The 13,159-nt window shown below is 50.0% G+C and overlaps 1 protein-coding gene and 1 non-coding gene across 2 annotated transcripts; one reads left to right on the forward strand and one right to left on the reverse strand.

The window, feature by feature from the left end:
- Positions 1 to 366: 366 nt before the first annotated feature.
- LOC115032364 (U6 spliceosomal RNA) lies at positions 367 to 472 on the reverse strand. Its single transcript, XR_003838044.1, has one exon. It is a non-coding gene; the product is annotated as a U6 spliceosomal RNA (small nuclear RNA).
- A 9,113-nt stretch (positions 473 to 9,585) lies between these two features.
- On the forward strand, positions 9,586 to 11,453 carry Myog (myogenin). The gene is made up of 3 exons (XM_021174610.3): positions 9,586 to 10,131; positions 10,721 to 10,802; positions 11,332 to 11,453. The coding sequence occupies exons 1-3, from the start codon at positions 9,586 to 9,588 to the stop codon at positions 11,451 to 11,453; spliced, it is 750 nt and encodes a 249-aa protein (XP_021030269.2).
- The last annotated feature ends 1,706 nt before the right edge of the window (positions 11,454 to 13,159 follow it).

A 13,159-nucleotide genomic window follows, 5' to 3' on the forward strand; every position in this document is an offset into this window, starting at 1 on the left:
TTTTCGTTCCTCCATATAGAATGCACTTTGTCTCTCCAGCTGTCTACATCCTTTACATCTCTGGGTCTTAGCAGTTTGGTTGTGACATGTCTCCGTGTGGTTTTCTTCCAGTTTATTCTTTTAGGGGTTGGTTGAATGCAATATATAAGTTTATAATTTTCATCAACTTTTAAAAATTCCATTTTTTTCTCCTAATTTTCTCTTCCCCTTTCTGGGACTCAGTTTCATAGATGTAAATCTACTAGATATGCTATTTCCCATGGACCACTGAAGCTCCTTTTTGATTTGGCTGATTCTTTTTAGCCTTTTTCCCTGTCTCATTTTATACAGGTTTGTGTTCTTTTTTTCTTTTCTTTTCTTTTTTGTTTTTGTTTTTTCCGCTTCACGAATTTATGTGTCATCTTTGTGCAGGGGCCATGCTAATCCTCTCTGTATGTTCCAGTTTTAGTATATGTGCTGCTGAAGCGAGCACAATGTTCCTTTTCAATAAACCTTATTTGCAGTGTCTAATCATATATTTGTCTATTATGGATTGAGTGATTCATATGTTTCCCCCTCCCCCAAATTCAACTTGAATCCTTAACCCCAGTATAATAGGATTTGTAGATGGAGCCTTTGAGACACAATTAGGTAATGATGGTGAAGCCTGTTCCAATGGGATTAGCGCTCTCAGAGAAGACGACTCCGGCCTGGTGTAGTGGTGCATGTACGTAACCCCACACGGAAGAGCCAGAAGCAAGAGAATCAGAGAGTTCAAGGTCATCTTGGACCACATAGAGACAGTGAGGAGGGAGAAAAGGAGGAGGAGGGATGAGTGGAGAAAGAGAGAGAGAGAAAGAAAGAACACTCCATGAACATGCCAAAAAACAGGCCACTAAAGCATGAAGGCAGTCATTTTATAAGATACCAAGAAAAAGAAAACCCCCACGGGAACTCAGCCATACTGGAACCCTACTTTCAAACTGAGCCTCCATGCTGTTGAATCCTTGAGTATATCGAGCATATTTACAGCAGCTCTTCTAAGGGCCTGAGTGCTACTCTGCCACTCTGTCATTCTTGATGTATTTGAATGAACTGGTTCTTCTAGGGAACCACATTTTCCCTTGTTTCTTAGTTTGGTTTAGTTTCATGTGTGTAAGCATTTTGCTGACTTGTCTGTATGTGCTCCACGCACACACCCATGCAATGCCCACAGACACCAGAAGAGGGCGTTGGATCCCCTGGAGCTGGAGTTACAGACAGTTGTGAGCCGCTGTATGGGTGGTGGGAGCATACTGGGGTCCTCTGCTGGAGCAGAAAGTGCTCTTAACTACTGAGACATCGCTCTAGCTCCTGTTGTCCACTAGTGTTGATAGAATGACCATTGATAACTTCATCCATCTGATTGCTAGACTTTATAACACCATGTCAAAGAGTACTGGGCATTATTTTGCAGGCAGTCACATGAAACTGGAGCCTTTGAGGCTTGTGGAGTCAAACCCAGGGCCTTATGCATATTAGTGCCCTATCACAGAGCCACACCAGTGCTTTTATACTTTTGAGGGAAGATGTGGGGTAGCCTTCACTTTACTAAGAAGGTGAATCCCTGCTGTGACTCTGCCAAATGTCCATGTCTTCAGTGAGACGTCTCATTCTGGTTGATTCCTGGTTCTATGTGAATCAAAAAAATTGCTAAGATGGAACTTACTGATTATAATTGGATTTAAAAAGTGAAGATAAATTATTGATGAATGGTGGCTTCAGTCAGCAATAAAGGTAATATCAGAACAGAGGAAATGTTTAACCTTAGAAGCCTGTAAGACATCTTCCAAAACCATGCATGTGTGACTTGTGACCCAGGGAAGTGGTAGCAGCAGAGAAGAGAAGTGGGAGTCACCAGCCCGTCACAGTTAGGCTCACAAGACGGTGTGCTCACATGGTCACTATAGCCTAGGAAGAGGGTGGGGTTGCCAAGAAACACAGTAGATAAGAACACAGGAATAGAGGCAGCCTTCTAAAACGTGGCCAGAAGGAAAGCAAAAAGAGAAAGAAGAGGCAGAAAAGAAGAGAGCAAGAGATCAGAGGAAGACCAATGCTGGAAGGCTTTAGGGGCACAAAGGGTTTCAAGTTTCAAGAATGGTACCGTCCACACCTCCAGAGGTCACAGGGCAATACAGTGAGATACAGACAGAACCTCTGAGGGTCTCTGTTCAGCCTAGGAAGAGTAGTCTCAGTGACCCAGGGGTGACAGGTGACAGTGGGCAGGCAGGTGAACGGGAGGTGAGAAAATATTAACTCCTCTTTCTAGAAATGTGGGAAGGCGGGGAAGGCTAGTGAGGAGACACGGTTGAGAGATCTTTATAACAGAAAGGATCCCAGCACACTTCTTAGCTTAGAAGAAAGGGCAGCAGAAAAAGACATCCTCAGATCAGACAAGAAGAATGGAAGACTTCCCTTAGTCTCTACAGAGGTAAATCAACAGGGAAGAGATTAGTCATAGCCTCCATCTCAAAGACAGGAGCATGAAACCTAGTGTGAAAGAAATTTGCAGCAAAACCACACAGCTCTGGAGTTGACAGAAAAGATCCCCCCCCCAACACACACACACACACACACACACACACACACACACACACGCACGCACTCACGCACGCACGCACACACTGAGTTTCTGTGCCACAAGACTCCCTTGAATGACTCTGGAGTCCTGGGCAGTCCTGCAGAAATCTAGAGAAAGCCAGTGTCGAGGCTGCCAAGAAGACAATGTAAGATGCATTCTGGGAAGGGGTTACTGTCAGCAGAGGGATGGGGCAGAGGGCAGAGCCAGGAAAAAGCAAAGACATCTCCACCCAGGCAGCAGCTGCTCTCAAATATGTCACAACTTGTCAAAGAGGCAGAAATAGAAGCAGTTTGGGGAGTGGAAGGGGGTGGGGTAGCATGTTATGGCTTCTGAAGCCATGTAGAGGGTGACCAGGAAGGAAGGGAGACAATCAGAGAGGTTGAGCCAGAGGTGAGTGTGTGAGGTTGAGCATGGGAGCAAAAATGAATTGGGGACAACGTTCCCTAAAGAAACCTGTCCTACCTTACCCTAGTGGTTCAGTCTTCCGGTCAAGACTGCTTCGAACAACCGACAGAGCAGGCCTCTAGCTGAGAGAGTGGAGCACTGGCTCAGCGGTGGAGCACTTACCTGGTGTGTGTGCCCAGGTCTTGGCTTCTGAGCCTAGTACCTCAAAACCAACTAATGAACAGCAGCCACCAAAAAACGTTGCCTTCCTCCCCCAAGTACATATTCCCCACAGAGAATGATCTATGCAGCCGATTTCCAGTTTTGAAAGAGTGTATCAGGTATGCACCAAACAAAAGTAAAAGAAGTTATCAAGCAGAGAGAAAAACATCATCAGACTGGGCACTTCCAGCATCCGCAGAAGTGACTGAGGAGGCCTTGGAGAAAGAATTGTGCTGAAGTTCCCGACTGAGAGATTTCCGGGCAAAGCAAGACATTCTGTCCATTTTGGATGTCTCTGGCCTCCTGTTCCCACTGCAGACATTTGTCTACCATGGGTTAGACAACAACAGCCCCAGTTGGAACTGGTTTACCTTTATCCAGTCTCCAGGGCACAGTATTCTTCTTAACCTTAGTCATTTGCTACACTCTTGGCTCCCTGTTTCAGATCCAGGGGGCCAGCCTGCCCTAGGACAGAGAGCCTTGAAGGACACTTGAAATCAACATGGAGTTTGAGGTGGAGTAGGAGAGGCTCCTCACTCCCAGAGTCTGCTCTTGACAAGTGCAAAGTGCACATGACGGTTCACCCATATGACTTCTCTTAAGCCCACCAGCACTTCCTCCAGGTCTACAGGTTGAGCTGAGGGGAAAGGGTAGTTGTTTAGATCATTGGTTCCAGCATCTTGGTTTCCAGGTGGGCAAACTGAGAACCAGAGGGGAACAAGACAGCATCATGCCCCATCTCGTATCTCTTTATCCATCCACTTCCCTTAAATTCCTAACAGCTTTTGCCCCAACCAGGAAGTAAAGAGCCTGTTGTGATGGGGGTTGGGAACGCTCATAGTCTTCACCCTTATTCCCAAAGGTCCCACAGTACCAGGCCCTGGGTTCCCATTGCTGTGTGCTCTGCTATGCCCTGTTCCAGTTATTTGGAACACCAGCTCTCTGCTTTGTCTCCAACAATCACCTCTCCTGACCCCAAGTCTCCTGGAACCCAACTTCTTCTGCCTCCAGACCTGCCCCTTTCCCCACCCCAAAGCCAAAGATTCTTGAAGGATGATCCTGGCTCTGAGCTCCAGATTCCAGGCAGGGCTGGGATTTCCCAGTGGTTACCTGATACTTAGCCCTTATGGAAACAATGTGGTCCAAGCAAGGCCAGGGTCCCTTCCCTGTCCCAGTTCTAAGCTCTGTTCCCATCTACCTCCAAACCTTGTCCCAAGGCCCCAGTCTCTCTTCTCATTTTCCTCTCTCCATAAGCGCTTCCCCTGAGGTCTCTCTGAATTCTCCTGATGTACACAGGCACATAGCCCTGCACTCTCCCAGAGGCTGTGTACACACCTGCTGCACCCCCTCCTCACTTGTAATGTCACAGAGGGAGAGGGGTCCAACCCCAAGGTCTAAGCTCAAGTCTTCAAATCAGAGACACCCCTGGTCCTCAGCATTCTTGAACAAGTCTCTTTTCTGAGCCTCCGTCTCCTTCTGTGTAGAAGGAGGATGGAGTAGTCAACCCTCAGCTGCCATGCAGCTTTGATGGCCTATGATGCTGTGATCTGGTTCCACCCTGTTAAAAAGCTCTGCCCTCAACTGTAGCTCTGATGGCCTGTGATGCTGTGATCTGTTGGGACCCTGCTAAAAAACTACTGCCTCATAAATAGTGTTGGTTTGCACATCGTATTTATGTATACTTACTGAAGCATATACGTACATATTACCAAGACCCAATCCCCACATAGTCCCAATAATAATTCTCTTGCCTGAGAAAACAAAAGGGGAGGGATGCTTGGAGAGGCCAGGGGCTCCCCTCTCTATACCTGCTTGCTCCTCCGTTCCGAAGCCCATGAGACTCCAGAGTGGCAAATGTGCCTTGATTTTAGTCAAGCAACCTGGCAACCCAGGTCAGCCTATCAGTAGAGACTAGAACGGGGTTGGAGGCCAGACCGCCATGTTGGTATGCAGCTGAAGGAGAAGGAAGAGGGAGCAGGTGAAGGGGATTTCTGAAACCTGATGCTACCATGCAAATGAGGTCAGCCCAGCATGCAAATGGACAAAGTCAAGTTGAGATGGTCAGGGTGGGAGGCCCACAGCCTGGGTCTGAAGCCTTTGTAGGGGCTGGGGGCTTCCTCTGGAGAAAGCATGACTGCCTGAGGAGGCTACAGTAGGGGCAGGGGACCCCTCTGTGCCCATGCAGCAGGGGTGGGGATTAAGCTTGGACGCCCTGCTGTCAGGTCAGAGCTGATGGATCACCACTGATGGTGGAACACAAAGGAGCTCTGTGCCTGGCACCAATGTGTTCCCGTCCATCAGAGGGCAGCTAGTGAGGTGTTGAGGTATACAGGGGAGGAAAACCAAGGACGAGGGAGGCATGTCTCACGGGTTAGTGAGGGAACAAGGTGTCCAAAAGGCCAGTACCCCCACCTCTATATTGAGATTTCGGAAGACTCTACCACTTCAGTTCCCAAAGTATCTTTGCCTTCAGTGGAACCTGGCATGATCGTCACCCCACATCATCCAGACATACACAAAGAAAGACATCGACAGATAAGGATTCACTGAGACCCAGAGACACAACTCCCAGCCCCACCCGCATCAAACAGGAACAAACACCACACTCACATCCTGGGGTGCTTCCTGCAGACCAGAGCTATGTCTAGTCACTGCCCTCGTGCCCACCCAGGGACCAACACGGAGCAGGGTTGAATAGAGGAAGGAGAAAAAGAAGCGATTTCTCTTCTGGGTTATATGTGTCCTTTTTCTAGCCCTCCCCCTTGTCGCGCAGCACCCTCTACCTTGGAAAGGTGAATTTTAGTACACAATTGTCACTCAACTGTGCGCACAGGGTAGCAGGTAGATAACATTCTGTTCATGTCACCTAGCACCCAGTGCACAGTACACAGTTTCTTGATTGAAATCATGGGGGGAGGCAGTGGGTAAGCAGGGTATGATAGTGTACAACTTTAATCCTAGCACTTGGGAGGCAAAGGTAGGGGGAATCTCTGTGAGTTTGAGGCCAGCCCTGTTCTACAGAGTGAGTTTAGGACAGAGGTACACAAAGAAACTGTGTCTCAAAAAAAAAAAAAAAAAAAAAAAGGGAGGGAGTTCCCTCCCCTGATCCTGACCCCGGTCCATAGGGTCAGTATAGACACTTGATTTGAGGAGCATGAGGCTAAGAATAGGTGAGAACACAGAAACAGATGGCCATACAGGGAATAAGTCTTGTATTCATTGGGTGTTTTGATGCGCTGGGTACACACAGGTGCACATGGGCGCACACACACACAAGTGCACATGTATACACACACACACACACACACACACACACACACACACACACACACACACACGGCATCTGCTGCCATTTTGAACCATGAGTTTTTTACCCAGTCAAATTCACCCTCCTCCCACCCGTGAGCCGATGATGGTTCATGCCTTTATCATCTCACTCCTGGATTACTGTCAATCGGGGTTGGATGGGGTGGGGTAATGAGGTTTTCTTGCCTCAGTTCTCAAGTCTCTCCGTACCCAGTCGAGCCTCTTACCCTCACAGACTCGTTTTCAGTCGTCACCACCCTGAGATCCACACACTCTGATCACCCACGCACCTTCCTCTTCTCACCTCTTCACAGCCTCATTCTGCTGATTCCCCAAGACCTGGTCCAGGACTTGCCTCCTCCATAGCCCTCCTCGGAGGCTTAGCCTCCAGTGACTTTGCCATTGGTTTGCAAGCGATCCTCGTTGTCCCTGTTAGGTTTTGTTTTTTATTTTGTCTGAGACAGAGTCTCCCAACTAGCCCAGACTAGCCTGGAACTGGCAATCTTCCTGCCTTGGCCCTTCCAAGTACGGAATTAAAGGTATGTGCCACCATGCCCACCCAGCTTTCAGCCAACTCATTGGCTGCAACATTAACAGCTTTGCAATGGGGCATTCGCTGCTAAGGGTCCAGGCTCTTGAACCAGGCAGCAGGAACCTGCAAGGCATCAAAGAACAAGTCCTTTCTGCTCCCACTTCAAAAGAACACAGATTGTTTAGGGTAAGTGGGATTGAGTCCCCCAAGAACAAAAGATACAATTTGGCAGTTTCCATAGCAGGTGTGACATCCCTCTCTTTTTAGGGCTCACAGGGCTGGAGTATAACCTAAAGCAAGGTAAATTTTTGTTTGTTTGCTTCTTCACTTTGAGGAGGTGGAAAGTGTGTTGTACATTTAGAACCCACAATAATGTGCTGTACTTTGTATCCCCTTTGTAAGTAAAGTCAAGAACTGACTTAAGGCCTCAGTGTGTCCCAATTTGCTTGGGGCTCTTTTATTGTCCAGTATGTCCCCTCTCACACACCTGTTTCCTCCTTTAAAAGACAGCACTTTCTTGGCTCGTCTATGGCTTAAGAGAGGAGAGAAGGCCAGTCCTTCAAACCCCACACAGCTCTCACAGCTGCTATGAAGGGAGCCCTCCCTGAGTCCCCCACCCCACCCCATCCCCCACAGGCAACTCCACCCTTCTCCTAGTGGCCTGACTGGTAGTTATAGTGTATCCACCTCCTCCTGCACTGGAGCAGGGATAGCAGAACAGATCACACCTGGTCTGCAGGGTCCGGGGAGGGGGGGGGGGTGGTGGTGGTGGGGGGGATTCTGAGCCATGGGTGAAAGTTTGTGGCTCAAAATCCAGAATTCCTGAAGCTTCGGGTCACGTGACAGCCACAGGCAAAGAGATTTGGGAATCAGAGGCTGGGTGAAAGGTGGCCAGAGGCCTGCACACCGCTCTTTAGAACTGGTCCTCCCTGGCTACCAATGCCTCTCCTGAGGTATCTTCTGGCTGACAGAGGCCAAGATTCGATGGGAATGACCCCTCCCCCACCTGACATTCTAGAGTTGTATGACGCAGGCAAAGGTGATGACTCAGGCAGGAAGGAATAGAAGAGGCCAGCCTGGTGGCCCAGGACAGACAAATGATGCAAAGGACTCTTTCTCCTTATCGACCCTTCTACAGAAAGGAAAGAGTCAAAATGGTTCTAGTGCCAGAAGGCATCATTGAGATGAAAGCACAGAAGAGATGATTAAAAGCGTCAGACAGGGTCCATCCCATAATCAGCCACCAAACGCAGACACTATTGCATATGCCAGCAAGATTTTGCTGAAAGGACCCTGATATAGCTGTCTCTTGTGAGGCTATGCCAGTGCCTGGCAAATACAGAAGTGGATGCTCACAGTCATCTATAGGATGGAACACAGGGCCCCCAATAGAGGAGCTAGAGAAAGTACCCAAGGAGCTGAAGGGGTCTGCAACCTTATAGGTGGAACAACAATATGAACTAACCAGTACCCCCAGAGCTCGTGTCTCTAGCTGCATATGTAGCAGAAGATGGCCTAGTCGGCCATCATTGGGAAGAGTGGCCCCTTGGTCTTGCAAACTTATATGCCCCAGTACAGGGGAACGCCAGGGCCAAGAAGTGGGAGTGAATAAGGGGAGCAGGGCGCGGGAGGGTATAGGGAACTTTCGGGATAGTATTTGAAATGTAAATAAAGAATATATCTAATAAAAAATAAAATAAAAAAAGAGCGTCAGACAGGGGACTGAACAGCTCTTGACTAGGGGAGAAGAAGGCAGTGTAGAGTAGTCTGTGAGTTCTAATCCTTGCTAAATACTGACTTCACCTGAGCCCTACTACTTAAGGCCCCCCCTTACTTAAGAAGTCCCTGTATTCTCTTACTTCAATCTACCCCCAACATCATGAGACCTGGTCAAAGAAGCTGTAGAAACCCAAAAGGTGAATCCATTTGCCCTTCTGGGTTTCTGTCTTTGCCTCCATGGACGCTAGGGATACACACACACACACACACACACACACACACACACACGCACACGCCCCAAATGTGGAGTGGTCCTGATGTGGTAGTGGTAGGTCTTTAGGGGTCTCATGGGACTGACATAGTACGGTTTAAGGTGCTGCTGAGCAGGAAAGAGAAGGCTAAGTGGATTCTCAAGACCCCTTCCCGTCCGTCCAAGACAACCCCTTTCTTGTTCCCTTCCTGCCCTGTCCACCAGCTGCCTTGGACCATGGAGGAGAGCAGGCAGGAGGCCCGGGTAGGAGTAATTGAAAGGAGCAGATGAGATGGGGGAATGCACCCACCCCCACCTTCCCTGCCCCACAGGGGCTGTGGAGAAATGAAAACTAATCAAATTACAGCCGACGGCCTCCCGACCCGTGCACAGGAGCCGCCTGGGCCAGGGGCAGGCCTGCAGGGTGGGGTGGGGGCAAAAGGAGAGGGAAGGGGAATCACATGTAATCCACTGGAAACGTCTTGATGTGCAGCAACAGCTTAGAGGGGGGCTCAGGTTTCTGTGGCGTTGGCTATATTTATCTCTGGGTTCATGCCAGCAGGGAGGGTTTAAATGGCACCCAGCAGTTGGCGTGAGGGGCTGCGGGAGCTTGGGGGCCAGTGGCAGGAACAAGCCTTTTCCGACCTGATGGAGCTGTATGAGACATCCCCCTATTTCTACCAGGAGCCCCACTTCTATGATGGGGAAAACTACCTTCCTGTCCACCTTCAGGGCTTCGAGCCCCCGGGCTATGAGCGGACTGAGCTCAGCTTAAGCCCGGAAGCCCGAGGACCCCTGGAAGAAAAGGGACTGGGGACCCCTGAGCATTGTCCAGGCCAGTGCCTGCCGTGGGCATGTAAGGTGTGTAAGAGGAAGTCTGTGTCGGTGGACCGGAGGAGGGCAGCCACACTGAGGGAGAAGCGCAGGCTCAAGAAAGTGAATGAGGCCTTCGAGGCCCTGAAGAGGAGCACCCTGCTCAACCCCAACCAGCGGCTGCCTAAAGTGGAGATCCTGCGCAGCGCCATCCAGTACATTGAGCGCCTACAGGCCTTGCTCAGCTCCCTCAACCAGGAGGAGCGTGATCTCCGCTACCGAGGAGGGGGCGGGCCCCAGCCCATGGTAAGTGGCTAGTACACCAGATCCAGGGATAGGGCCAGAGGGAGGTGCCTGGTCAGCCTCGGGCCACCAGAGCTAGAACAGGTGCAAAGCAGGGCCCTTGGGATCCCTGGACCCCTTTCCTTGTCGGCTAAACTGTCCAGTGGCCTTCTGGGCTCATACTGTTTCCAGACCAGACAAAGGTAGTGGGTATAAATACAGATGGGGTGGGATGGACTGGCACAGGAGAACAGAAGGGGCCCGGAAACAAGCCTGCTGTAAGGGCTTTGGTGAGCCTAGGCAAAAATGAGGGGAAAGTGGCCAAAGAAACTTGCTTTGTCCCAAGTCCACAGCCTTCATTTTTGACCTGACAAAACACATTAGAATGCCCACAGGCCTGCTCAGGAGCCACCGTAACAAAATACTCTGGTTTACCACCCTTACCGCCCAAATGAAGGCGAAATTCTCATCCTAGAAGCTAGGAAAGACCTAGAAGTAGGATGTCTATGATAACATTCTAGGGTAGGTAACTGACCCTGTAACCCAGGCAGAGAGAAATACCTGAGACTGGCAGTAGACTTGACCTTGGACCTTGGCCTTGTCTTGCATGCAGGTGCCCAGCGAATGCAACTCCCACAGCGCCTCCTGCAGTCCGGAGTGGGGCAATGCACTGGAGTTCGGTCCCAACCCAGGAGGTAAGTGAATCCTGACCCTGGTAACATGGCTCAAATCCCTTAGTCCCTAACTAGGCTGGGCTTGTACCCTTATCATAAGCCCTGTCCCAATCACCCTTCAGCAGCTTTTCTAGGAACTTGCTGCCCTGAGGGCCCCAAATGGTGGGCTGGAGACCCTGTGCCTCCCGGTAGCCTTGACCAGCTAGAGTAGTCAGAGCCTCCAGCAACTTCCCTGCTGGTCTCTGACCTCAGAGAGAAGAGCCTGCTCCTGCCCTAGGGGTCCCTGGGGATCGCTGAGTCAGTGTTGTAAAACTGTGCCCTGTGCCCCAGGATATCCTGGCTTCACCTAGGGATAGCCACTTCCAAAACCTAACTGTGTTAGGGGATTTCAGAAGCAGCCCACAAGCACACGCACAGCATGGGGAGTGCTAGTGTCCCGGGGTGGGGGGGGGGCACTCCTGAGTCTTCCTTACCCATTTTTTCCTGGAAAACCTGTGTCAAGGGTCCCATACCCATTGCCCAGGAAACATTCTCCCACCTTTTCTTACAGATCATTTGCTCGCAGCTGACCCTACAGATGCCCACAATCTGCACTCCCTTACATCCATCGTGGACAGCATCACAGTGGAGGATATGTCTGTTGCCTTCCCAGACGAAACCATGCCCAACTGAGATTGTCTGCCAGGCTGGGTGTGCATGTGAGCCCCCAAGTTGGGGCCAAACGCTATCACTTCTGTAGCAGGGGACTTTTAAGTGGGGCTGTCCTGATGTCCAAAACAGCCCTGGGCTGCCACAAGCCAGACTCCCCAGTCCCCATTCACATAAGGCTAACACCCAGCCCAGCGAGGGAAATTAGCTGACTCCTTAAAGCAGAGAGCATCCTCTTCTGAGGAGAGAAAGATGGAGTCCAGAGAGCCCCCTTGTTCATGTCCCTCAGTGGGACAAACTCAGGAGCTTCTTTTTTGTTTATCATAATATGCCTTGAATTCCACCCCCCTCCCCCACCCCCCACAAATGAGACCGTTTGAGAGACATGAGTGCCCTGACCGGGACAAGTGTGCACATTTGTTCTAGTCTCTTCCTGAAGCCAGTGGCTGGGCTGGGCCTGCCCTGAGTTGAGAGAGAAGGGGGAGGAGCTATCCGGTTCCAAAGCCTCTGGGGGGGCCAAGCATTTGCAGTGGATATTGGGAACCTTCCAGTGCTTTGTGTATTGTTTATTGTTTTGTGTGTTGTTTGTAAAGCTGCCATCTGACCAAGGTCTCCTGTGCTGATGATACCGGGGACAGGCAGGGAAGAGGGTGGGGCTCTTGGGGTGACTTCTTTTGTTAACTAAGCATTGTGTGGTTTTGCCATTTTTTTTCTTTTGTAATTCTTTTGCTAACTTATTTGGATTTCCTTTTTTAAAAAATGAATAAAGACTGGTTGCTATCAGAGCATCTGCAATGATATTCTCAAGAGGGGAGCCACCAAAACTCTGCACCTTTCCCTTGGAGGTCCGAATTGGGGGTGGGGGTGGATCATGTGAATGGAGCTGGAGTCCTGAGCTGGTTGTTAGATGCAGGAACCAAGTGGCGCACAGCTTGGGGAAAGACCGGATTCCTTAGAAACCCTGGGCCCACAGAGGCAGGCCTGTAAAATACTCTGTTGTACTTTAATTCAGTCAGACGTCATTCACAGTTCCAATTCACAGCCCAATAGGCCACTGCGCATGCTCACGTGCCTTGTGCCCAGCCCACACCTAGGGCTAGGGGTAAAGAGCTGGGTTTTCAGGGCGTTTCTTCTTCAGCTCCATCTCTCCCCTGGATCCATTGGTCACCTTAAGCTCCACGGAGAAGTAGGAAGTGACTATACAGAACAAATGGGGTCAGACGCTGTCATTTCTTCAAAGGACAAACAGCATGTCCCCTGACCACCTTCTGCCCTTCCCTGCAGGCACAGGGATATTCCTGTCCCCAACTACAGCTCAGAAATGAGGAGATTCTGCTAAGGGAGCCAGAGACAAAGAATAATCAGAGGAGAAGCCAGAGTTCTCCTCATTTGAGATTTTTTTTTTTCAGACTGGCTTCCTAAGGGGAGAAGGTGGGTGGGAAACTGAAAGCAAAGTGCACGGGTAGAGATTGTGTAAGGATTAACATGGGGTCTAAAAGAACTATAATCGGGAACAGGCCAAAACCACCAACTTCAAATTTGCTGTTGGGTCGTACTGTTTGTCTGTTTCCTGGAGATTATTTTCAAACCATTGCAGACAGGGATTCAGTATATGGTGCATCCTCGGTCCCCTTCAGTCCTCTCAGGCCCTTTGTCAACCGACCTGAGCCAGTTTAAGAGAGCAGGCATTGATGGCCATTCTGTGCTTGCTCAAGCTCAGCTGGGCCCCT

The sequence above is a fragment of the Mus caroli genome, unplaced genomic scaffold (genome assembly GCF_978045245.1).
Source record: "Mus caroli unplaced genomic scaffold, Mus_caroli_1 scaffold_1, whole genome shotgun sequence".
NCBI classification, from domain to species: domain Eukaryota; kingdom Metazoa; phylum Chordata; class Mammalia; order Rodentia; family Muridae; genus Mus; species Mus caroli.

Bases quoted from the DNA above. Each gene is read 5' to 3' on its own strand.
- Myog (XM_021174610.3), top strand. From the start codon at position 9,586: ATGGCACCCAGCAGTTGGCGTGAGGGGCTGCGGGAGCTTGGGGGCCAG. The intron at 10,132-10,720 runs GTAAGTGGCTAG...TCTTGCATGCAG, and splicing joins GGGGCGGGCCCCAGCCCATG to GTGCCCAGCGAATGCAACTC. The intron at 10,803-11,331 runs GTAAGTGAATCC...CTTTTCTTACAG, and splicing joins GTTCGGTCCCAACCCAGGAG to ATCATTTGCTCGCAGCTGAC.